A 20972-nucleotide genomic window follows, 5' to 3' on the forward strand; every position below is an offset into this window, starting at 1 on the left:
CCCACGGCCAAGATATATTCAGCCCGTCTTGGCGCCACCTGACGACGCCACCGACCAGACCTCGCCGGTGCCGATGTCCTGTTTCTGCCCGCCCAGACAGAAGACCTCCTACCATTATCATTGGGACAACTTCACCTTTGTGCGCTCTCGGGACACGATCAACTTGGCCCCGCAACAACCGACAGCACTATGCCGCAAGAGAAATATCAACCACCGCCGGGCCCTCCCCCGGGCTGGCGCGGACCGCAAGAGGAACAACACGCTCCCCCACCAGGACCATCGGCAACCCAGCATGCCACCTATCCAAGCTATGCCCCTCCGCCCGGCCCTCCCCCATCATATGGCCAAAACGCGAAGCAAAGCGTGCCTTCCGAGAACCCACCGCCCTACCACGACTGGACCGTGATTCCAGACACGGCGCTGCTACCACCGCCGCCCTCGCTGAACTATGATGTGTCGCCGACGGCCAATGCGTCGGCCGACGACGGCGAGCGCGCCTTTGAGTGGTGCAATGCGAATCCGCTCTGGCGGCCGCACACGCTGACGGCGGGGCAGCGGACCGCGGTCGCGGGCGGGCAGGTCACGCTCGTGCAGCCTGGGTGCTACACGGGCGAGCTGCTGCCGCACTCGTCGGCGGGCCGCTACAAGGGACGTACGCATTCGCGCTGCCGCGATAGCTGTCTGCTCACTGGGCTGCCACTGTACTCGGCGACGGCCGACTCGCCGCTCGCGACGGGCGGCCGCCCCAAGACCATCTACTTTGAGCTGCGCGTGCTCGGCGTTGGCGGCATCAACGCTAGCAAGAGGTCCCGCTCGCTCGAAGAGGCCGACGCCGGCATCGCCCTCGGCTTCGTCGCCCCGCCGTACCCGCCGTGGCGCTTGCCTGGGTGGCAGCGCGGCTCGCTAGGCGTGCACGGCGACGACGGCCGCCGCTACGTCAACGACACGTTTGGCGGCGTCGACTTCACCACTGCTTTTCAGCCGGGCGAGACGGTTGGCTTGGGCATGCGGTTCGCGGCGCCCCGGAACCCGCCGGCGTATGGGCAGGGGATGCGGGACGGCCCGCCGAGGATGGACATTGACGTTTTCTTCACGCGCGGTGGCAAGAGGGTTGGCGGGTGGGATCTGCACGAGGAATTGGATGAACGCGCCATAGGCGGGGCGATGGGGCTGGAGGGCGAATGTGACCTCTTCGGGGCCGTGGGCGTGTTTGGAGGCGTCGATTTCGAAGTCTTCTTCAACGAGCGGGATTGGCTTTACCGGCCGTCGGCTTGAATGTTAAAGCTCAATTATGTTCATGCCAAGCCTCAGCGGGTGCAGGTGCGGGGGTCCCATGGCATTCAGACAAATTAGTTTTTTTTTCCCCTTGTCAATTGCAAATTTTCATCCTCATTGTTCCTACGGGAATCGATCGTACCTGAGGAGGATGTACGCAAGGTATTTTCCGCCTCTATGGACACAAATGCAATGAAATGACGGAATTCGAAAAACCATGTGTCTTACTTGACGAGCATGGCTTTCTGGGTACAGCAGACGGCAAACACTGACCAATTCGCGGCGCCGTGCGTGCTATCACGGCGTCAATGGACGTGGGCAAGATACCGAGCAGCCTGCGTCATCTATCAATGGAGCACCGAGGCGGTCTGCATGAGGGGAGAAAGAAAAGGGAATGGCCATCAAGGTGCACTTGATAGGCCGAGACTTGCCAGCAGATGCAGCGGACGATCCTGAAGCCCCACGGATGGGGCTGCGATGAGGTGATATCAGACAAACTGGAACGAAACAATGGGAAGGGATTTCTCGTTGAGGCCTTGGTGGTACAGGAAAAAACTGTAATGAGCATTCCGAAATCACAACGGTCGCCGATCATCGGCAAACGAAGATGTAGGCGCCCTGATTGGCGATTTGCTGATAGGGAGTATTGGCGGCCACCTGCCTTGTCATTGCGGCTAAGCACGATTCCTCACCGCTGTGAAAGCTATGATGGAACGTCGAGAGCAGCTTCACTCGATCGAGGGCTTGGAAACCCTATAGGGTCGTCGAGTGACACGGCCAAAAGTGGATCTTGTGCGACAAAAAGCTTCGCTGCCGTAGCCTTGCCTCAAACCTGCGATACTGACCGTTGCCAAGCCGGGAAGGGAAACACCTGCAGGCAACGTACATGCGGCCGCGACATGAAACTTGCAAGCCGCCCTGGTCGTCTGACACTCTGGCATGCTCGCGTCCCAAGCCCATCCCTGCGTGCGTCCGGAGCGGTCTCCCGATGTGAGTGCCGTTGCACTACTGTACGCCTCTCCCGCTGCCGTTTCGCGTCGCTTCTGTTGCCGCTGCAGCTGACAGCTCTATCGTTGCACACAAACGGCCGCACTGCGTTTTTTTTTATGTCGTCTCCATGGCAGCAGGGCTGGTGGCGCACGCGAGATTGAGACCTCATACGAGAAATGTCCAGAAGCTTGGGTAGACAAACTCGTCCTCGAAGATGCGGCGCACTTGCTCCAAGATGAACTTTTCCACCTTGCCCACGTTCTTCAACACCTGCTTCCCGTGCTCTTTCTGGCCTATCTCGCTCTCAATCCGTATCTCTTCAAGAAGACCGGCCGTCTTGCGCCGGGGCTGCATGTCTGCCAGGTTGGCTTCCTCGGCATCTCTTCCGACTAGGGCTTCGGCATCTTCTGGCGCCAGGAAGCAGAAGTGCGCTCGCTTCTTGATGTAAGCCAAGATTGCAACGCCATCGAAGGTCAAGCCAGTGACTGTCAGTTTGAGTGGGATGCCGACGAAGCTAGGCATTGGATAGTCGAGGAGGATTTCGGCAGTCAGCACCATTCTGATATCTCCACAGTAGCGCACGCGAGATACGACTTGTATGTCTTCGGGGCTTGCTTCGCGCATGCGAGGTGTCGCAGCCGGCGAGGGACTGGCGCTGCTGCTGTTGCTGTCATGGCGCTGTGACTTGTAGTTTTCTGCATCTGTGGCGGGATCTTGTTGATGCTGGGATTGAGGCCGCGAATCAAGGTCTGCGGTCGAGGGTGGCGTGTTCGAGCTGATGGAGGCGGCCGAGTGGTTGCGAGGCGTGTGCGGCGGCTCCGTGTGATGAGAGTAGTCATGCCATCCGTTTTGGAACTGTGCGCCAGCGACAGCAGCGAAAGGGGTAGTGGTACCTGACAGGCCGGCGCCGAGTGGCAGGTGGAAATAGCTCATGTTCGAAGTGCCACCAGGAATGCCAGGCGTGGCCGCTCTGGAGAGCGAGTTGCCTAGCTGTTCGCCGAGGGCCAATCCAGTGCGGAGGCCGGTGGTTAGTCTGGAGTCAAGATGAGGCGCAGGGCGTGGGGGGCTCCATGGCGACTCGTTGGTTTTAGGCTCGCGCGGTCTGCGTTCCCGCGAGGCCCTCTCGTGGGGCACAGCGTCCGAGGCCGTGTCATCATCGTCTTCCTCATAGAAGTCGGACAGGGGGTCACAAATGTCCTTGATCTCGACGTCGGGGGCGACAGAGCCAAAGTCAAAGGAATGGACGTGGACGGAGCGGATGAAGCGCGGCAGCGTCACCTGCTGGAACCTGTCGTGGATGAAGGCGCGCACCGTCTCGGCCGACGCAGCACCGTCGGCCCCGCCGGTCAGCGTGTCCCAATGGATGTCGATCGACATTGATGAGGTTTGCGGGAGGGAGAGATGACGTTGTCAGCAGAAGACGTTTCACTTTTTGCCTTTGCCAACGGCCCGGCCCTACGTGGCTCGGGATGATCACTCGCCGCCTAAGTTCGCCCTTCCTCTAACTGTGACTGACCTCGACGTTCGCCTTTTTGTGCCCTCTCCCTCCGGCTAAAGGAGCCGCGGCATGCGATTGGCGACGCCTCCTGCATTATCTCCGTGCCACCGTTGGATGATCAATCGGAGATAATTTGCATTTTCTTCACTTCAACGGCTTTTTTGTGCGACAGACGTGCCGCGCCTGAATTGACGGTACTCTACGCTTTGCGCGGACGGAGACGAGGCAAAGAGGGGTAAAAGGTAAAATAAAAGAAGACAATTTCCAGCGCCGTTCCAAGCTCCCATGATGCCACAGACAAGACGAAACATTACAGCTTTCCAAAAGGGTGCCGGAGCAATAGAGAAAAACAACATGAAAGAAGCACCCTGGTGAACGCCAGCCTTGTGACCGTCTGCGACGGCCTCCTATGCCATTGGAACGCCTGCACTTTTTGTCTCCGTGACGCCATCCCATGCTCGTGTCGTGCCAAAAAGTAATTGGTGGTAGTGTTGGTGTTGGTGTTTGTGGTGAGCAGCGGTCCCCCGCGGAGAGGAAGCAGCCATGTGATGACGATGATGGTGATGGTTAAGGAACGGCCTGCGTTTCTGTTTCTTCTATACTGCATGAGATGCGGAGTGGAGGAGGGTCGCGTGGCTAGCGGTGGAATAAAGAGGTTAGATGGTGAGTTGAAAAGGACGGCGGCGGCGGCGGGCGGGACGCACCTGTCATCCATCGCAGCTGTCGCACTTTTCGTCGTGCTTGACGTGCTTGGTGTTGAGGACACCGCAGGCGGCGCTCCTCGAGGTGGCACACGGCGCCTTCTCCACGACCTGGTGCCCGCAGCCGTAGGTGTGTATTACGCGGGTGCACATGGTTGCTGGTGGAATGGCGAGGGGGTGGGCAGAGCTTTTGGGGAGGCGTGGTTTGGGGAGTCGAGGGCGGGCACGTTGCGACTTATAGAGGCATACTGTCGAGCAGCGCCCGAGTCTCTGGCAAGTTAATAAAATGGCGCCGTTTGCATATCGAGTGCGACGGTCGTGTTGGAACAACGCGGGAAGGCAAGGAATTCATGTACTGGCGACAGGGAAGGAAGCCAATGGCCGACGGATCATGAGAATGCCCGTACATGCCTGCAGCAGCGCGCGACAGGCCGGAGCCGCCGTGGTGACGCCCTGCAGATCGCTCACCGTACCTGCTACTGGCATTCCTGCCGCACCGCACATGGCACCCTGGCGCGGAAGGCCGGGTGGGACTGCGCGGCCCTTACATGGCACCCGTTGCCCAGCTGGCATGTCGCACGCAAATCTTACGCATGTGAAGTAGAGTAAGAAAAAGAGGAGAGAGAGACAGAGAGACCAGACAAGAGAAAGAGAGGGGGGGGGTGGATGGGTGGGCCGTGTGCGACTCTACTCGCGCTGCGTGGCCCGCCTGCGCTGGCCCAAGCCACCCGCGCCGCCCCCTCCATATAATAATGAGGGCCCGCATATCGCTCGCGCCGGCTACGCTCGGCTGCCGCGACGACAAAAGCTGCCAGTCCGGCCGAAATGCGGGGAACTGAGGCCTAGCGCGGGGTAGTTGCTGACTACCCTGATGCCCCTCGACGCTCAAAGCACCCGCTGGACGAACGGAACCCCTTCCGGTGCCCGTTGTGCCGACGACAAACCACCATGGACCGGCTGCTAGCCCGTCTCTACCTGCTCTTGGGGCGCCGGCACGAGAGAGGGCTTATATCTGGCTCCGCCCTTCCCTCTTTCTTACTTTCTGGCTTTCCCTCTATCCCCCAATCCGGCCCGTGGCTCAAGCCCAAGCTAACCCGCCGCGTTTGAAACCCAGCGATTCCTTTGCACCAGCTTACCCACGTGCTCCTTTTCCCACGGCAGATCCCTATTAATCGTAACCTACCACACGACCAACTTTTCCACGTCAGGCCGACCGGCTCCTGCTTCCTTGGTTCCACTCGACCTGCCTTTAAAAGGCCCCGCTGTCCTCCCTCCATCCTACGACCATCTTCCTCATTCCACCGCCAAACCAACAAACAAACACACACAAACAAACGAAAAACATCCATCATGTCTCCCGCGCAGTCCAAGAACACCTCCGGTGCGCACTCCGGTCTCTTCCTCGTCCTGTCTCCCGTGGCCTCGTCCAACTACCCCCTCTCTCCGACATCGAACATCTCCCCCACCAACGAGCTCGGCTCCCCGGTCATGAAGCCCGCGGGCGCCGATGACGTGCAGCGCCACAGGCGGATGAGCAGCGTCAGCAGCGCTAGCTCCAGCAGCAGTGCGACCGGACCCTTCAAGTTCCTGAAGCTGGGACCAGTCTACAACGGAAAGGGCGACGGCACCGACTTTGCCGAGGCCGACGAGTGATTTGGGAACCCCTGCAAAACCAAAGCACCCCGATGGATGCCGCATGAGCGATTACACGATTGTTTAGATTGGAGCAAGAGTCCGGTACACTGCGTTGGACGCGCGGTTTTTTTTTTTTTTTTTTTTTTTTTTTTATCTGCGGGATGCAAGGAGTTAGTCGGACTTTTTGGCGCGCTCTAGGCAGAGTGACGCATGGGCTGGGCTGGCGTACAGCTTTGATAAACCTTTTTTTTTTCTTATCTTCCATAGAGGCGACAGACTGTAGCTCGACCTACGGCGTTCAATAGCATGACCTCCTGAACAAGACCTCCTGAGTCACCACTTTCCTTTATTTTGACGCTGCTCTTGTTTCCGGTTGTCCAGAACGTCCGCTCGCTACGCCATGCCCATACCCCATGTAGGCCCCCCACGCTCCATCGCAGACAGCCGCAGCCCCTTTCGCCTGATTCACCACTCATGCTTGTCCAGGTTGTGTCAGCGTGTGCATGTGCTGCTGCGGGAGGTTAAACGGTTGAGGCTGGCCCGCCTATCCAAGCCCCAAAGGGTCAACACCCTGCCTCACGGCCATCGCCGTGTCTGGACGTTGACTGCGCCACGTTGATGAGCAGGCCGGCGTAGGATCTGGACCGTATGCGAGGATGGAAGCATGGATCTGTCTTCCACGCGAATTATGGCTGGCTCGGCGATGTGCCAAGCTTTGGGAAAGGCATGCAATTGCGGGGAGTCCATGTCGCAGGTCAAAGCAGCTGTCGCAGTTGGGCGGCTACGGCGATGCACGCGAGGTGGTTGTGGCTATCACGGGACGAGGCCAGAGATGCCGGGCATTGGGCAACTATGCACGGCATCGTAGACAACGCTCCATGGCCGGAGGTAGAGTTCTCAAACGGACCGGACTAGGGGTTGCCGTGACGGCGTTTGCTTGACGTTGCGTGTTTTCCCTTTTCCCGCGGCGCGAAAAATGCGAGCCGTTACAAAGCGGTGCGGTCGTCGAACGGTCGGTCGGAAGTGACGGGAACATAAGTTGAGGATTGGAGTTTGTTGTTCCATTGCATGTTGACGGGCGTCGTCATTAGCGAGGGCGATCACCGTCATAGACTCGTAGGACTTTCGCCATGTTTAGTTATTCATCTTCCCACGCGGTTGGACAGGAAACGACTTTTTTTTTTTTGGGCATGACGTCTTGACATCCTTACGGGCGCCACCCGTCCCGCCGTCTGCGGCTTTCCCGACGATGACAGAGAAAGAGAGAGAGTGGCGACTCTCACTGCTAATAGAGAGGTAATAACACTCTGACAGCTGCCGGAGATAGTCAGAAAGCTATGATGCCATAGGTTCGCAACTCCGGAGACACACGCTCCAGCGGCCTTACTACATAGGGCGATTTCGAAGCATTCATGGTCTCGCCATGCTGATTTGTTTCGGGGAAGCAAAGCTGAGTATTTGCAGGTGTCTTATTCGTCAGGTCCCCAGTGAAACTGACGTCGCCGCATTCAGGACAATGATTGCCGAGTTCCTGCCGCGCATTCGTGATCAGATTGGAAGAGAAGGCGGGCACTGCGGGGTGGTCTGGTCGCTATTGCCAAAGAACTACGTCACCATTTGGAGAGAGCCATCACGTACCTGCCAGTCATATATCAATCAATCATGCTGCTACTTTGCTGCTTCAACTCTTCTCCTTGCCTTCCAAGATACCCCAATCCCCATCTCTCCCCACAATGGCTTCTCAAATCCTCTCTTCGGGCCTGGAAAAGGCCCAGCAGCTCGCTGGAGGCGCCAAGGGCGCGAAGCTTGACCAGCTCGACCAGGTCACCCGCGATGTTCACGACTCGAACCATCGCATCACTTCCGATTTTGGTGTCAAGCAGACCAACACGGACGACTGGCTGCGGATTGCTAGCGAGGATAAGACTGGTCCTATGACGCTCGAGGACCCCTTTGCACGTGAGAAGGTTTGTGCGTCCTGCATTCTTCACAATGAAGCGTTCCTGACAATGGCGTTAGATTATGCGTTTCGACCATGAGCGTATTCCCGAGCGTGTGGTCCACGCACGAGGCTCTGCTGCCTTTGGAAAGTTTACTTTGTTTGAGAGCGCCGAGGATGTCACCAACGCTGGCGTGCTCACCGACACCAAGAGGGAAACCCCTGTCTTCCTCAGATTCTCTACCGTTCTTGGAAGCCGTGGAAGTGCAGACACCGTCCGTGACGTGAGAGGTTTCGCCGTCAAGTTCTACACCGAGGAAGGCAACTGGGACATTGTTGGAAACAATATCCCAGTCTTCTTCATCCAGGATGCTATCAAGTTCCCCGACGTTATCCACGCAGGCAAACCCGAGCCTCACAACGAGGTTCCCCAGGCCCAATCGGCTCACAACAACTTCTGGGACTTCCAGTTCATGCATACCGAGGCCACTCACATGTTTATGTGGACCCAGTCGGATCGTGCCATTCCCCGTTCCTATCGTATGATGCAGGGTTTCGGTGTCAACACCTATACCCTCACGAATGCCAAGGGCGAGCGTCATTTCGTCAAATTCCACTTCACTCCTGAGCTCGGCGTCCACTCCTTTGTCTGGGACGAGGCGCTGAAACTTGCTGGCCAGGACCCCGACTTCCACCGTAAGGATTTGATGGAGGCCATCGAAAACGGTGCCTACCCCAAGTGGAAGTTCGGCATTCAAGTCATCCCCGAGTCTGAGGAGCACAACTTCGAGTTTGATATTCTCGATGCCACCAAGGTCTGGCCTGAGGAGCTTGTCCCCATCCGTTACATTGGTGAGCTCGAGCTCAACCGTAACATTGACGAGTTCTTCACCCAGACTGAACAGGTTGCCTTCTGCACATCGCACGTTGTTCCTGGCATTGGTTTCTCCGATGACCCTCTCCTCCAGGGCCGCAACTTCTCCTACTTTGACACCCAGCTCTCCCGTCTTGGTATCAACTGGCAGGAGCTTCCGATCAACAAGCCCGTATGTCCGGTCATGAACCACAACCGCGATGGTGCCATGCGCCATGGCATCACCAAGGGAAATGTCAACTACTGGCCTAACCGCTACGAGACTGTCCCTCCAGCTAAGCCATCGGAGGGCGGCTATGTTGACTACCCCGAGAAGGTTGCTGGTATGAAGGTCCGCATGAGGAGCAGCAAGTTCAGGGAGCACTATAACCAGGCTCAGCTCTTCTACAACTCCCTCTCGGAAATCGAGAAGAGCCACGTTGTTGCCGCTCTCTCCTTTGAGCTTGACCATTGCGAAGACCCCATTGTCTACGAGCGCATGTGTGAGCGTCTGTCTGAGATTGATCTCAGCCTTGCTCAGCAGGTTGCTGAGGCTGTCGGCGGCGAGATTCCTCAAAGTGCGAAGCGTCCGAACCACGGCAAGAAGGCGAAGGGTCTCAGCCAGCTCGAGTACATGCCCAAGGTGCCCACTATCGCCACGCGCCGTGTTGCCATCATCATTGCTGATGGGTACGATCCCGTGGCTTACAACGGCATCAAGGCTGCTTTGACTGCGGCCCAGGCTCTCCCATTCACCCTTGCCCCCCGCCGTACTCCGATCTTTGCCGCCGGCGAGGACCCGAAGACTGCCAAGGGCGTCAAGCCCGACCACCACCTCGAGGGCTTGCGTTCTACCATGTTCGATTCAATTTTCGTGCCTGGTGGCGCCAAGGCTATTGAAACGCTGCGCAAGAACGGCCGTGCTCTGCACTGGGTCCGCGAAGCCTTTGGCCACCTCAAGGCTATTGGTGCCGTGGGCGAGGCCGTATCCTTTGTCAAGGACGCTTGCGCGCTGCCTGGCATTACCTTCTCTGAGAGCGCCGATGTCGTTGAGTCATACGGTGTTGTCACGACCACTCAAATCAAGCCCGAGAGCTTCAAGGAGGCCTTTGAGATGGCCAAGGGCGCCAAGGACTTTGTCGACGCGTACTTCTATGCCATTTCCCAGCACAAGAACTGGGATCGCGAGTTGGCTGGCTTGAGCGCGATGGTTGCGTACTAAGCTGGAGAAATCTGTCGGGAATGATGTGTAGGGGATTTGTGGGAAAAGCTGACAGGGATATCTTCTATCTTACGGGAACATGACTTATGACGATAGTCTATTTAATAATACAAAATGGATTTTCTGAAGGACGAAGACATGGGACGTGTGTACGGTAGGTGGTGGTAGGGAGGAGCATGGGTGTGCATGTAAGGAACCCCTGTGAAAATCACCGAGTGCAGATCTCCAACTTCACCGGAATGCGCTTGGATGATCGCAGAAGCAATAAAGGGCACCCTGCTCTGCAATTTCCATGGTCAATCCCTCTTTCCAATAGACACTAACAGGAGCTTTGGCACCTGTCGCCGAGTCATGTGGCAGCTGCGCGCATCCTTCAGCTGGAATCGGGCTCTCCACATTGAACTCCGTCGACACCAGCAGACAGCAGGCATTTGCATTCCCGAACCATGGCTAGCAGTAGGAGGAGTAGGTAGTATCTAGAGGCAGCCGAAGCATGCAATCTTGGGACTCTGACGATCAAGCGTGACAGACGACGACGGCGACGGACTCTTCGCGACGGGCTTCACGCACGCGACAACAACGGCACTGCCGCTCGGCACCAGGCGGCGCGACGTCCTCGCGCTGCTGCACGACCATGCCGCGCTGATCGGCCTGAACCCCCTGGTGGTTGAGCTGAAGCGAATTGACGGGGAAGCAGCAGCAGCGGAGTCCCCCGCTCCCGCTTCCGCGCCCGCTGCTGATGCGGACGGCAAGGCCGCTGGTGCCGATGCAGGGGCAGCAGCTCCTGACGCGGGCGACGTTGACGCAGCTCCCGCAGCTCCCGCAGCGGACACGCCTCCGTCCGCCGCCGCGACGGCCACGTACAGCGTGACGGACCGACTGGCGCTGCTGCCGTTTGGGCTGTGGGAGGGGCGGGTCTCGTACGCGGCCGCGTTCACGGACACGGCGACGGGCGTGGCGACGGCGGTGCGCGCGCCCATGGGCGTGCTGAGTCAGGCTGAGTGGTTCGTCGAGGGCGACGATGGCGCGCAGTTGGTGCTGAGGGAGACGGCTAGGGTCCGCTGTTCGTGGCTTGTGAGGCCCTTGGTCGAGAGCACCATGCGCAAGAGTCATGAGGAGTTGTGTGGGCGGTTTGTGGAGGAGTTGGGGCGGAGGAGTGGGGGCAGGGAGTGAGGTGGTGGGGGTTTGGGTCTTTGCTGGGAAAGGACTGTCATGAGTATGAATGGGAACGAGTCGCGAGACGAATGTTTATGTGTATTGTTTGGGTTGCGGTTAAAGGGCTTTTTTGACGACAACATCCTTTAGGTTAAATTGACCCTGGCTGTGGTGTTGGTAAACATGTCAAGAAGTGAATGGTGTAAGTAAAAGAAGGTGAAGACAAAACTTACACATACATTTATCAAGTACTTTTGTACTATTTCACATCTGTACTTTTATTCTATCACCTTCATATCGTTATAGCTTCAAGAGTGTTTACTTGTAGAGCCAAAGTAGTATGTACAACTACTCGAAAGTTGACTCGGTAGGTACATCAGGCCAGATTTAAGAGTCTGCTAAGAGACATGCAAAACAGTCAAAAGAAGTAGGTAATTTGTCTAGACCGTCAAAAGGGCGGATTGGCCCTGCTAATAAAGCCTTCATAAATAACATCTGCTTCCCGAATGCAAGAGCTGAACACAATAATATGGACCTACGTATGCTGCAACAGCCATACCGCCATATCCATAAGCCCTCTCGCTCCACTCTCGCCAAACGCCATCGGTGCAAACAAAAAACGCCTCTCCGGCTTACCACTTCACCCTCTAATACCTCACCTTCTTCCCGCTCGGCTTGACCGTATACATCTTCCAGCTGATCTCGACGCCCTGTTTCTTGGCCCACTCAACCGCGTCCGGCGAGACATCAAGGCAGTAGTCGATGTTGAGGCGGCGCAATTGGCCGGGACAGCGTGCGGGGTCCTCGGTGTGCTTGGAGCGTAGACCCGTTATGATGCGCTTGATGCCGACACCCGTGATGCGGCTTCGGGGGAGGGAGAGGACGGTTAGATGCGTGAAGTTTTCTGTTTGAGGATGGAGTTAGCGGCTATGGCTGGAATTGTAGTGCTGGGGAGGTATGTTAGTGAGGACTCTACGTACCGACCAGTTGCTCGGCAAAGGCTTCTTCGGACGTGAATTCTGTCTGGTCCATCTTCAGCTCTTCCACCTGCCACAATCTCCAGTTACTCAATATTGCACCGGCCGAGCCGCTATGTGCCCGGATGCAGGGACTGAGGCTGAACTTCTTCAGCATGGTGAATCTGCTGCGATCCAGCACCATGCCGTGCTCGTCCCAGCAGAGCAGCCGCTCCAAAAGATCGTGGACGCTGAGGCTCTCACTCGAAATCGGCGGGTCAATGTACTCGAAGGACTCGAGCAGCGGTAGCTCTTTCTTGGATATCTCCTCGAGCTCCCTGGGTGGGATGGCGACGTTGCGGCCGGTTAGAGTCAGGTTACGCAGCGACGAGGGAATGCGCGGAAAGAAGGTGTAAGGCGTGTTGACGAGGTGCAGAGTGTCGAGCGAGGTCAGGCTACTAAAGTCGAACTGAGTGAAAGCACCATGCAGTTTCCAGTCATGCAGGGACAGAGAGGACAGACTTGGTGCGCGAAGGCAGAGGTTGTATAGATTTAGGGCCAGACTGCCCATGACTTGTATGCTGCCTGCGCCTAGTTTCAGCCGCCGTAAGTTGGGCAGGTCGACTTTCCACTCCGCGAACGTGCCTCGCGATTCGACGTTGTCAAACTCGGCACACGCCAGCGTAGGCGTGTGCCTGAGTATCTGCGTCACCGCATCCAAGGTAACGACGCTGCTCTTGCCCAGCCTTAACGTCTGCAGCTTGGGGCACAGCTTGAGAGGCTCAAGGATCGAGGCTCCAGAGAGCTCGGATCCAAGAAACTCCAGCGTGTCCAACTCCTTGCAAGCTCTTGTCAGTTTGAGGACCATCGTTTCGTCCCGCAGCCTGTTTATTCTAGCGACGCGTATCTTCATCTTGGAGCGGTACATGCACTTGCGAACAAACTCCGGAAGGACAGGCCTTTGGGCCAACGACAAGTCCAGCTCAGCCCAAAGCCTCGGCTGCGAGTCTAAGAAGACATTCCAGTGTTTGGAAACACGGAGACAATTGACCTGCTGGCGGAAATTAAGGTATTCCATGATCAAGTCGACAAGCTCGGCCGGCAACACGGTGAGAGGATCGATGCTCTTGGGCGGCGAGAGCTGGCGCGTGAGCTTGTCGCGCAAGGCTTGCAGCAGGCGCAAGTTCCCGGCCTTGTCCTCTGCCTTGACGGAGCGCAGGCCGAGATTGTAAATGTCCAGGGCCGTTTGCGCCTTTCCTTCCATCTTCTGCAGGACTCGGGCGGTACGTAGGTAGCCGCGGGCGTCTTGGCGCGCAAAACGAATCATCTGCTTGCCATCTTTGAGGGCCGCTTGGAAGTTTTCAAGCCTCTCATAGACGGCGGCGCGCAGGTCGAGGTAGGTTATGTCTGGGGGAGCCGTCGCGTCGAAGGCCTGTTGACGGCGTCAGTGCAGCTAGTGTCGGTTGAGACGGCGGAGCACCGACTTCAGAGAAGGCGCCGAGGGCCTTTTGGTAGTTTTTCTGCTTGCAGTACTGCCTGCCCAGCTCCTCGAGCTCAGCGATGGACATTGTGCGTGGCATGGCGGCGGTGGAAGCGGCGGACGCGTCGCGCGCGTTGGTGACGGTGATCTGCGGGGAGCTTCACTTCGTAGGGCTGAAGGCGTCGGTCGGTCTTTACCAACCGCGACGCTTCCCACCCATCACCCACTCGCGCCCACCATGAGCAGCATTGACGACCTGTTTAAAAAGCCCGTCCTCCCGAGCAACAAGCGCAAGCTCGAACCCCTCGCCGACCCTGACCAACTCTACAAATCCGCAAAGCTCGCAAATGGCGACGTCAAGGGCAAAGGGCGCGCAACCGTCGAGGACGACGATGAGGACATAGAGGCCGGGCCCGCGCCACCGCCTGACGACGAGGAAGAGGTCGACTTCGGCGATGATGATGAGGAGGGCCGCTTCTTCGGCGGTGGTATGGACGAGAAGACGGCAAGCGCAATGAACTACGTCGACGAAGCCGACGAGCAGCCCTACGTCGCAGAGACCATCGATCTGCCCTGGCTGCGCAAGCTGGCATTGAACTTCGAAAAGCGCATATCCAAGAACGCCGAGCTGCGCGCCAAATTCGAGGACGAGCCGCAGAAGTTCATGGGCTCCGAGGCTGACCTCGACGCCGACATCAAGAGCCTCAGCATCTTGTCCGAACACCCGGAGTTGTACGAGGAATTTGCGAAGCTTGGTTGCGCCGGGAGTCTGGTGGGCTTGCTGGCGCACGAGAACACGGACATTGCCATCGACGCCATCGAGATCATCTCCGAATTGACAGACGAAGACGTTCAAGCGGAGGCGGCACAATGGGATGCTTTGGTCAATGCTATGTTGGAGGCAGATCTACTGAGCCTTTTGGTCTCGAATTTCGAGCGCCTAGATGAGGGCAACGAGGCCGACAGGGGCGGCGTATACCACTCACTTACCATCGTCGAGAACCTGGCCTCCAGCACTTCAACCGCAGATATCTTGGGCAAAGACACGAAGCTCCTAGAATGGTTGTTGGCACGTACGCAGAAAAAGGAATCCCCCGTCACGCAGAACAAACAATACTCGGCCGAGGATCTGGCCATCTTAGTACAGACTTCTATCCCCAACCGTCTCGCCCTCATCTCCCTCAACGGTGTCGATACCATCCTCACCCAGCTCGCTGCCTACCGCAAGCGGGATCCCGCAAAAGACTCCGACGAGGAAGAGTACGTCGAGAACCTGTTCGACGCGCTCACATGCCTCGTCGACACGGCAGCAGGCAAGAACGCCTTTGTCGAAGCCGAAGGCATTGAGCTAGCACTAATCATGCTACGGGACGCCAAATTCTCCAAGCCGCGCGCACTGCGGCTCCTCGACCATGCTCTCAACGTGAACACCAGTTCTAACGTCACCGCAAGCTTAAAGCACGACGAAACCAGCAGCTCGCAGGCGGACTCGTCACGCTCTGGCGCTGCTGCCTCAACCGCCGTCTGCGAGCGGCTCGTCGAAGCCGCAGGCCTCAAAACCGTCTTCAGCCTGTTCATGAAGAAGCAGGACCACGCAAACACGGAACATCTAGTGGGGATACTGGCGGCGCTGCTGCGGTCGCTGCCTGGGGACAGCGCGCCGCGGATACGCACGCTGGCGAAGTTCGTGGAGAGGGACTACGAGAAGATCGGGCAGCTCGTTAAGCTACGACGCGACTACTCGGCGAGGCTGAGGGTCGTGGACGAGCAGATCAAACGGGAGCAGCAGGGCCGGAAACTCGGTGCCGAGGAGCGCGCGCTTATGGAGCTGGATTGGGAGAGCCGCAGGATGGATGGCGGGCTGTTCGTGTTGCAGATTGTGGATGTAGTATTGGCGTGGCTGGTGGCAGAGGACGAGGGCTCCAAGGACCGGATTGTCGAGCTGCTGAAGGAGCGGGATGAGTCGTTAACGGATGTGAGGAAGACGTTGCAGGAGCAGATGAACGGGATTGAGCCGGCTAGCGAAGAAGAGGGCTTGAGCGAGGAGGAGCAGGGCTTGAAGGATATGCTGGCGGCTTTGGTGGGGTTTCTGGAGTAGGCTCAATACCCCCGGTTTTAAAGTTGCGGAAAACTATATAGGTATCTCCTCCTGGCAGCGTTGCCGGTTTGCATTTGATGGGAGTCGGTGCTATGGTTCGCTCAAAGTGGTGGGTTTGTTTTTAGGCTTCGGACAATTTGTCTTCCCCAAATGATGCAAAAATATATGTAGAAATAATCTCCCCCCTACACGTATCTAAACCTATATCTCCGTATCTCTGTAGAGTACTTAGTACCCTCATACCTCCTTGTAGGGTGTTGTATTCTCAAGAATACTACATCGTCTTTATAATGCACTTAGTTGATCTGAAGGTAAATGATATAAAACCAGGTCATACACATAAAAGCTTCGTATCAACAAAGTGAGCAAACAACTACAAAAATTAGGCAACTTGTCCAGAGCCTTCATCAAGTCATAACAGCAACAACAACAACAACAGCAACGGCACAAGCACCAGCCATGGCTCCACAATGACGCATAACCCACAGGACACCACGCCACCCAAGACTGGCGAGCTGCGTGAAGTATCTACCAAGGTGGCGAGGTACGAAAATCGAACTCGTGCACGTCAGTCAGGCACTACAGACGCACAAGTAAACGCTCCCTCAAACGGAATGGCTCACTCGCACAACAGCAGAGCACCTACCTGCATAGCAGCCCCAACGCAAACAGTGCGAGCAGGCAGGCAGGAGCAGGAGCAGCAACAGCAGCAGCAGCAGCAGCACCGTCATCATTGTCCGTTTCACTGGGCATGCGATGCGTGGTCTCACGTGGGGATGGGAGGCAGGTGAGGAGACACATACTGAGGGTATATGTAAGGGGTAAGAGCCGAAGAGCACATGGGCATGCACGCATGCCTGCATGCCTGTGTGCATGTATGTGTGCGTGAGTGACTTTTGCGCAAGTGCGTGTGTGCGTGCGTGTCCTGCATCCAAGACAGATGGAAGTAACAAAGAAGAGGAGCTAGATAGGTAGGTAGGTAGGTAGCGTAGCGTAAGAACGAGTTCCGCCAATCAATCAATCAATCAATCAATCGACTCCCCCATAGAAGAAGAAGAGGAGCAATCAACAGCAATAACAACCACACAAGGAAAAGAACGCCATGCCCATCATTCGCGCAAAGCGGCATTGACAGTAAAGGTACCGTCTCTTCCACCATGCTGTCCGAGAAAAAGCGTACGTGTAGACGAAATCGATATCGAGATCGGGTTCTGGCGCGGGGCTGCATGCTGGTAGAGCACGGGTGCGTGCATGCATCGAGCGCCACCAATTTTTTTCTTTTTCGCAAACAAGCTGATAATGATGATGATGCTGATGATGACTGGCGATGCATGGCACCGTGGGAACCGCTTTGCTCACACACCGCAACACCGTGCACCACCGCTGCCTCGACCTCCTGGCTCAGTCCGTCCACGAAGCAACAAACCCCCTCAATAGAGCAGATCCGAACAATATTCGCGCATCTCTCAGCCGAAGAAGGTGAAAGGGGATTTCGGTATGATTAGAGTTGATTTTGTGAACGAAGAAAATCCAGCAGTAGGTAGAGGAGAAGAATAATGAAAAAAGGAAAAGTAAAAAAAGAAAAAGGCAAGGAAAAAGTTGAAAACGAAGACGTCTCTCGCCTGTACCTGTCCCCTCCCACCAAGACGCACCTACGCGCCACGCACCTATACCGTGAATTTGCAAAGACAAAGCCAGGAAAAGGGAATTTTGGGGGAATATGAAGTGAGCCCGAAAGACCCAGTTACCAGATGCACTACCTAGTCGCGCATTAACCGCCAATTCGCGCAAAAAAAGAAAGAACAAGAAAGCGGTAAGGACCGAGCGACGGCAAGACACAACAAAACAATCCAATGCTTGCGGTATATGCGGGCATGTTGGAGTGCACGTGCGCCTATGAACCATGTCTGTAAGAGAATGCACAAAAGAGGTGTGGTCGGAAGGCTGTGTTGACGAGACCGAGGTGCCGTGAGACGGCGATGCCAGAGACAACGCTGTCCATTACGCACACCAGGATGTTGTCGTGCTTCAAAGGCCAATGAACGTCGAAATGGTCAGAAAGCGTCACTTTGCGGGAGGAAAACTCAAAAGAAAACTTCTAGAAGCCAAAAGGAGAATCGGCGCCGAAAGAGATTCGTGGAAAATGAATCATCAAACCCACGACTCAGATCATATGCCGGCGTCTGCTTCGACACCGTTCTCGCCGAAATTCAAAGCGCTGGCATCGAACGAGAAATTGCCGCCAGCGGCATCGTCGGTGTGCAGAAAAGTGTCGAAGTCGAAGTTCTCGAGAACATCGCCACTCTCTAGAGAGCCAAAATCGAGGCTAAACGCTCCGTTCTGCAGTGTTGTCGTTAGAACGCAGCCATAACTCATAGCATCTGTCAAGGAGATCACTCACGTCATTGCTGCCGAGATCGCCGAAGGGCCCAGACGCGGCGTTAGCATCAATCTGCGGCGCTGCAGCGACTGGCTGGGGTGGGTTGGCCGGCGCCGGGGGCTGTTGCGGAACGTTCGCGGGTTGAGCTGTTGCATGTTGGTTACTAGGAGGCTTTGGTTGCGTAGACATAATTGGCATACTTTGCGTGGGCGTGGGTGGCGGTTCCGATTCCGAGGCGGGGGTGACACCAGCGGTAGATCCCTTCTTGGTGGGTTGCTGCTTTGGCGCATTCTATTGAGCGTCAATCCTAACGCCAGGGTCTCCAGGGGAGATTACTTACCTTCTTCTCCTCAGGCTTGCCCTTCTTCTTCGGGGTGGGCTTATTGCCTTGTGACGGGGTCGGGGGTTGGTTCTGCGGTTGCGCAGGTGATGAGGGCTGGGTGCGTCCGGTCTCGTTGCCAGCTACAGGTGCCGGAGGCGGCGGCATCTGGTTGTTGCGTTGTTGAGGTGTACCCATGGGCATAGGCTGGGCACCCTGTGGCTGCTGCGGCATCATCGGCGGCTGTGCACCCTGCGGCCACATGCCATTGGGAAGCTGGCCGCCATTGCGGCGGATCATTTCCATCTGTTGCGGCGTCATTCCCCCTTGGAAGCCAGGATGTGAGCTGGGCGGCCTCATCATGCCGTTTGCGCCCATCTGCTGGTAGTACTGCGGCGGTATGCCAGGCGGCATCTGGCTTGGGTCAAAGCCGTTGGGCAGTGGCGAGCTCCGGTTTTGAGGCATGGGTCCATCGGGCATGGGCGAGCTTGGGAGGCCTGCCTGGTTCAACTTGGGAGTGCCGCGCTTCATTTGATCATTCGGGTTCGGTGACGGGCCGGCCCGGCTGCCCTGAGGCGACATGGCTGGCGGGAAACCAGGCTGTGCGACTGGGCCAGATCCCGGGTGTTGAGTGATGTTGTCCTGCTCTTGACGTGCCATCAACAGTCTCTTCTTGTTTTGTTGCTCCAACAGCATCAACTGCATCTGGTAATCTTGGAGCGCATGGTTGCCACCGGGTTGCTGACCGGGAGGCGCGTTCTGTATGCGAGCCTGAGGGTTGCCCTGACCGAAGTCTTGGAAGCCATCAGTGCCTTGCTGACCCATGGGCGAGTTCTGCATTCCGGCCGAGTTCATTTCCTTTGCCAATTGTTGGTTATTCAAGGCTACTTTATGCTGCAAGGCAAGATTGTGAGCATATACCTGTATAGACTTTGTCTGCACATTTGGTGTCTGCCCTTGGAATGCATTGAACTGTTGCGCCGTCATGTTGTTGGGGTCAATGCCGTTCGCCATCAGCATCTGGCCTGCTTGGGTCGTTGTCGCCTGCGGCTGCATGCCCTGGGTTCTAGCGCCTGGCGCCATCGGCTGGCCGTTGAAACCCTGGTTGTCGAGGCGAGGGCGCTTATTGGGCGACGGCGCGTTTTCTGCCGAGCCGGGCGACGAGGGACGTTGGTTCATGTCCATCTGAGAACCTTCGCGCTGCATCTGATTTTGCATCATGTGCTGTTGCTGGTTCTTCATCTGCTGCATTTGCTGCGGGTTCCTGCATGCGAAAAGGTATCGATCAGTATTTGCCCCACCTTGGGGATCATCCGGCATCTATCAACGTACAGGCGCTGGTTCTGCATGGCTTTCCGCTGCATCTCCGTCATGTTCATGGGCATCCCATTGGGCGGCATGGCTCCCATCATGTTCCGGTATTGTTGCGCGTTGTTCGTCATCAAGATACGCTGCTGGCTCTCCTGTCGCAATTGGGATTGCTGCTGTAGTCAAGCAGATTAGCCGGATTCAATGCAAACGTCGTCGCCGCCGCATTCCACCTACCCTAGTATGCGCGAGGTACTGAAGTTGCTGCGGACCGGGCTTTGACCTCTGCCGTTGCGCGTTGAAGATGTCCCAGAACTGACTCCACCAATCGAACAGGAACGAGTTCTCGGCCATGTCTCCGGGCACGGCGGCCAGAGGCAGATCGTCGGGACGCTTGTCGAGGTCGTCTTTGGAATCAGTGTCCATCGAATCGTCCACGCCATTGACGTCGCGACGGCCGGGGCTTGGCTTGGCCTGGTTGGTGGTGTTGACCATGAGTTCGGACTTGATCTGTCGAGCAAGGGCCCAGTGGTGGTTCTTCAGGAAGTAGTCGTAAATGTAGGTGTTCAGCATCGTTTGCGGGTCGTTCCCGCGTTGCCCACCCGAGTTCATCAGCGGCGTGCCTCCTACTGGACCGCCGGTGGTATTCATGCTGGCCATATGCGCTTGTTGGTTCATGGTTGCAGTCGTGGTTCGTGCGAGCGGTTAGAATGGCGCCCCAGTGATGCGCGGTGGATGGGCGGCTCCGGGGCAGCTATAGGGCTGACACCGGCACAGCAGAGGATGGCAACGAACCCGCCTCAGATACGCAGAGTGCGGCGCTTCAGCATGAGCGTGCTGTAGAACGATGGCGACGGGGCTGTGCGGACGGAGCCGGAGGGAGACAGATGAGTGAGGGTGAGAGCGGCGGCGAAGAGGGCGCGCGGCTCAGAGCTCCAGGCGAACGGGCGGGATCCGCGACGGTTGCTTGCGTGGTCGACGCGGCAGTGGCGGCGACGCGCAGGCGACAGTTGCGATCGCGGAAATGGAGGCGGGGGCAGGCGGCGGCGAGGTGGTGGAGTTGGAAGAGTTGGTGGTGGTGGTGGAGGAGAGACCCAGGGTGGTGGAAGTATCCTGACCGAATGTCGCGCAATCAAAAGGCGTCGCTAGCGAGGCAGCGACGT

General features: G+C 57.1%; 11 protein-coding genes across 11 annotated transcripts; 6 read left to right on the plus strand and 5 right to left on the minus strand.

Annotated features, from left to right (window-relative positions):
• Positions 1-213: 213 nt before the first annotated feature.
• K452DRAFT_200314 (uncharacterized protein) lies at positions 214-1266 on the plus strand (the record flags this gene model as incomplete). Its single annotated transcript, XM_033536024.1, has 1 exon — positions 214-1266. A coding segment is annotated over one exon (1053 nt), but the record flags the coding sequence as incomplete, so codon positions are not given.
• A 1164-nt stretch (positions 1267-2430) lies between these two features.
• K452DRAFT_299904 (uncharacterized protein) lies at positions 2431-3642 on the minus strand (the record flags this gene model as incomplete). The annotated part of the gene is made up of 1 exon (XM_033542279.1): positions 2431-3642. One exon carries the CDS (start codon positions 3640-3642, stop codon positions 2431-2433), a length of 1212 nt encoding a protein of 403 aa, XP_033395642.1.
• A 286-nt stretch (positions 3643-3928) lies between these two features.
• K452DRAFT_253577 (uncharacterized protein) lies at positions 3929-4928 on the minus strand. Its single transcript, XM_033538294.1, has 2 exons — positions 4468-4928; positions 3929-4399 (listed from the first exon to the last, which is right to left on the minus strand). Exons 1-2 carry the CDS (start codon positions 4472-4474, stop codon positions 4074-4076), a joined length of 333 nt encoding a protein of 110 aa, XP_033395643.1. The 5' UTR covers positions 4475-4928; the 3' UTR covers positions 3929-4073.
• Positions 4929-5814: 886 nt separating this feature from the next.
• Positions 5815-6117, plus strand: K452DRAFT_299905 (uncharacterized protein; the record flags this gene model as incomplete). The annotated part of the gene is made up of 1 exon (XM_033542280.1): positions 5815-6117. One exon carries the CDS (start codon positions 5815-5817, stop codon positions 6115-6117), a length of 303 nt encoding a protein of 100 aa, XP_033395644.1.
• A 1602-nt stretch (positions 6118-7719) lies between these two features.
• K452DRAFT_253580 (uncharacterized protein) lies at positions 7720-10251 on the plus strand. Its single transcript, XM_033538295.1, has 2 exons — positions 7720-8066; positions 8119-10251. The coding sequence occupies exons 1-2, from the start codon at positions 7833-7835 to the stop codon at positions 10111-10113; spliced, it is 2229 nt and encodes a 742-aa protein (XP_033395645.1). The 5' UTR covers positions 7720-7832; the 3' UTR covers positions 10114-10251.
• Positions 10252-10268: 17 nt separating this feature from the next.
• K452DRAFT_289312 (uncharacterized protein) lies at positions 10269-11492 on the plus strand. The gene is made up of 2 exons (XM_033540799.1): positions 10269-10582; positions 10643-11492. The coding sequence occupies exons 1-2, from the start codon at positions 10465-10467 to the stop codon at positions 11284-11286; spliced, it is 762 nt and encodes a 253-aa protein (XP_033395646.1). The 5' UTR covers positions 10269-10464; the 3' UTR covers positions 11287-11492.
• Positions 11493-11662: 170 nt separating this feature from the next.
• Positions 11663-12480, minus strand: K452DRAFT_58310 (uncharacterized protein). Its single transcript, XM_033546870.1, has 3 exons — positions 12249-12480; positions 11755-12172; positions 11663-11695 (listed from the first exon to the last, which is right to left on the minus strand). The coding sequence occupies exons 1-2, from the start codon at positions 12427-12429 to the stop codon at positions 11916-11918; spliced, it is 438 nt and encodes a 145-aa protein (XP_033395647.1). The 5' UTR covers positions 12430-12480; the 3' UTR covers positions 11663-11695; positions 11755-11915.
• Positions 12481-13098: 618 nt separating this feature from the next.
• K452DRAFT_200040 (uncharacterized protein) lies at positions 13099-13792 on the minus strand (the record flags this gene model as incomplete). Its single annotated transcript, XM_033536015.1, has 2 exons — positions 13099-13656; positions 13709-13792. Coding segments are annotated over 2 exons (642 nt in total), but the record flags the coding sequence as incomplete, so codon positions are not given.
• A 99-nt stretch (positions 13793-13891) lies between these two features.
• K452DRAFT_289314 (uncharacterized protein) lies at positions 13892-16042 on the plus strand. Its single transcript, XM_033540800.1, has one exon. The coding sequence runs from the start codon at positions 13943-13945 to the stop codon at positions 15800-15802; it is 1860 nt and encodes a 619-aa protein (XP_033395649.1). The 5' UTR covers positions 13892-13942; the 3' UTR covers positions 15803-16042.
• Positions 16043-16140: 98 nt separating this feature from the next.
• On the plus strand, positions 16141-16898 carry K452DRAFT_58326 (uncharacterized protein). Its single transcript, XM_033546871.1, has one exon. The coding sequence runs from the start codon at positions 16273-16275 to the stop codon at positions 16591-16593; it is 321 nt and encodes a 106-aa protein (XP_033395650.1). The 5' UTR covers positions 16141-16272; the 3' UTR covers positions 16594-16898.
• Positions 16899-17839: 941 nt separating this feature from the next.
• Positions 17840-20591, minus strand: K452DRAFT_58352 (uncharacterized protein). The gene is made up of 6 exons (XM_033546872.1): positions 20047-20591; positions 19834-19985; positions 19423-19765; positions 18523-19359; positions 18204-18473; positions 17840-18142 (listed from the first exon to the last, which is right to left on the minus strand). The coding sequence occupies exons 1-6, from the start codon at positions 20485-20487 to the stop codon at positions 17972-17974; spliced, it is 2214 nt and encodes a 737-aa protein (XP_033395651.1). The 5' UTR covers positions 20488-20591; the 3' UTR covers positions 17840-17971.
• Positions 20592-20972: the final 381 nt, after the last annotated feature.

Source organism: Aplosporella prunicola, assembly GCF_010093885.1.
Source record: "Aplosporella prunicola CBS 121167 unplaced genomic scaffold K452scaffold_18, whole genome shotgun sequence".
Lineage (NCBI taxonomy): Eukaryota > Fungi > Ascomycota > Dothideomycetes > Botryosphaeriales > Aplosporellaceae > Aplosporella > Aplosporella prunicola.

Bases quoted from the DNA above. Each gene is read 5' to 3' on its own strand.
- K452DRAFT_253580 (XM_033538295.1), top strand. From the start codon at position 7,833: ATGGCTTCTCAAATCCTCTCTTCGGGCCTGGAAAAGGCCCAGCAGCTC. The intron at 8,067-8,118 runs GTTTGTGCGTCC...CAATGGCGTTAG, and splicing joins ACCCCTTTGCACGTGAGAAG to ATTATGCGTTTCGACCATGA.
- K452DRAFT_289312 (XM_033540799.1), top strand. From the start codon at position 10,465: ATGTGGCAGCTGCGCGCATCCTTCAGCTGGAATCGGGCTCTCCACATT. The intron at 10,583-10,642 runs GTAGTATCTAGA...CAAGCGTGACAG, and splicing joins GCTAGCAGTAGGAGGAGTAG to ACGACGACGGCGACGGACTC.
- K452DRAFT_58310 (XM_033546870.1), bottom strand. From the start codon at position 12,429: ATGGTGCTGGATCGCAGCAGATTCACCATGCTGAAGAAGTTCAGCCTC. The intron at 12,173-12,248 runs GTACGTAGAGTC...ATCCTCAAACAG, and splicing joins CTTTGCCGAGCAACTGGTCG to AAAACTTCACGCATCTAACC.
- K452DRAFT_289314 (XM_033540800.1), top strand. From the start codon at position 13,943: ATGAGCAGCATTGACGACCTGTTTAAAAAGCCCGTCCTCCCGAGCAAC.
- K452DRAFT_58326 (XM_033546871.1), top strand. From the start codon at position 16,273: ATGACGCATAACCCACAGGACACCACGCCACCCAAGACTGGCGAGCTG.
- K452DRAFT_58352 (XM_033546872.1), bottom strand. From the start codon at position 20,487: ATGAACCAACAAGCGCATATGGCCAGCATGAATACCACCGGCGGTCCA. The intron at 19,986-20,046 runs GTAGGTGGAATG...GCTTGACTACAG, and splicing joins AGTACCTCGCGCATACTAGG to CAGCAATCCCAATTGCGACA. The intron at 18,143-18,203 runs GTGAGTGATCTC...ACAACACTGCAG, and splicing joins GCGATCTCGGCAGCAATGAC to AACGGAGCGTTTAGCCTCGA.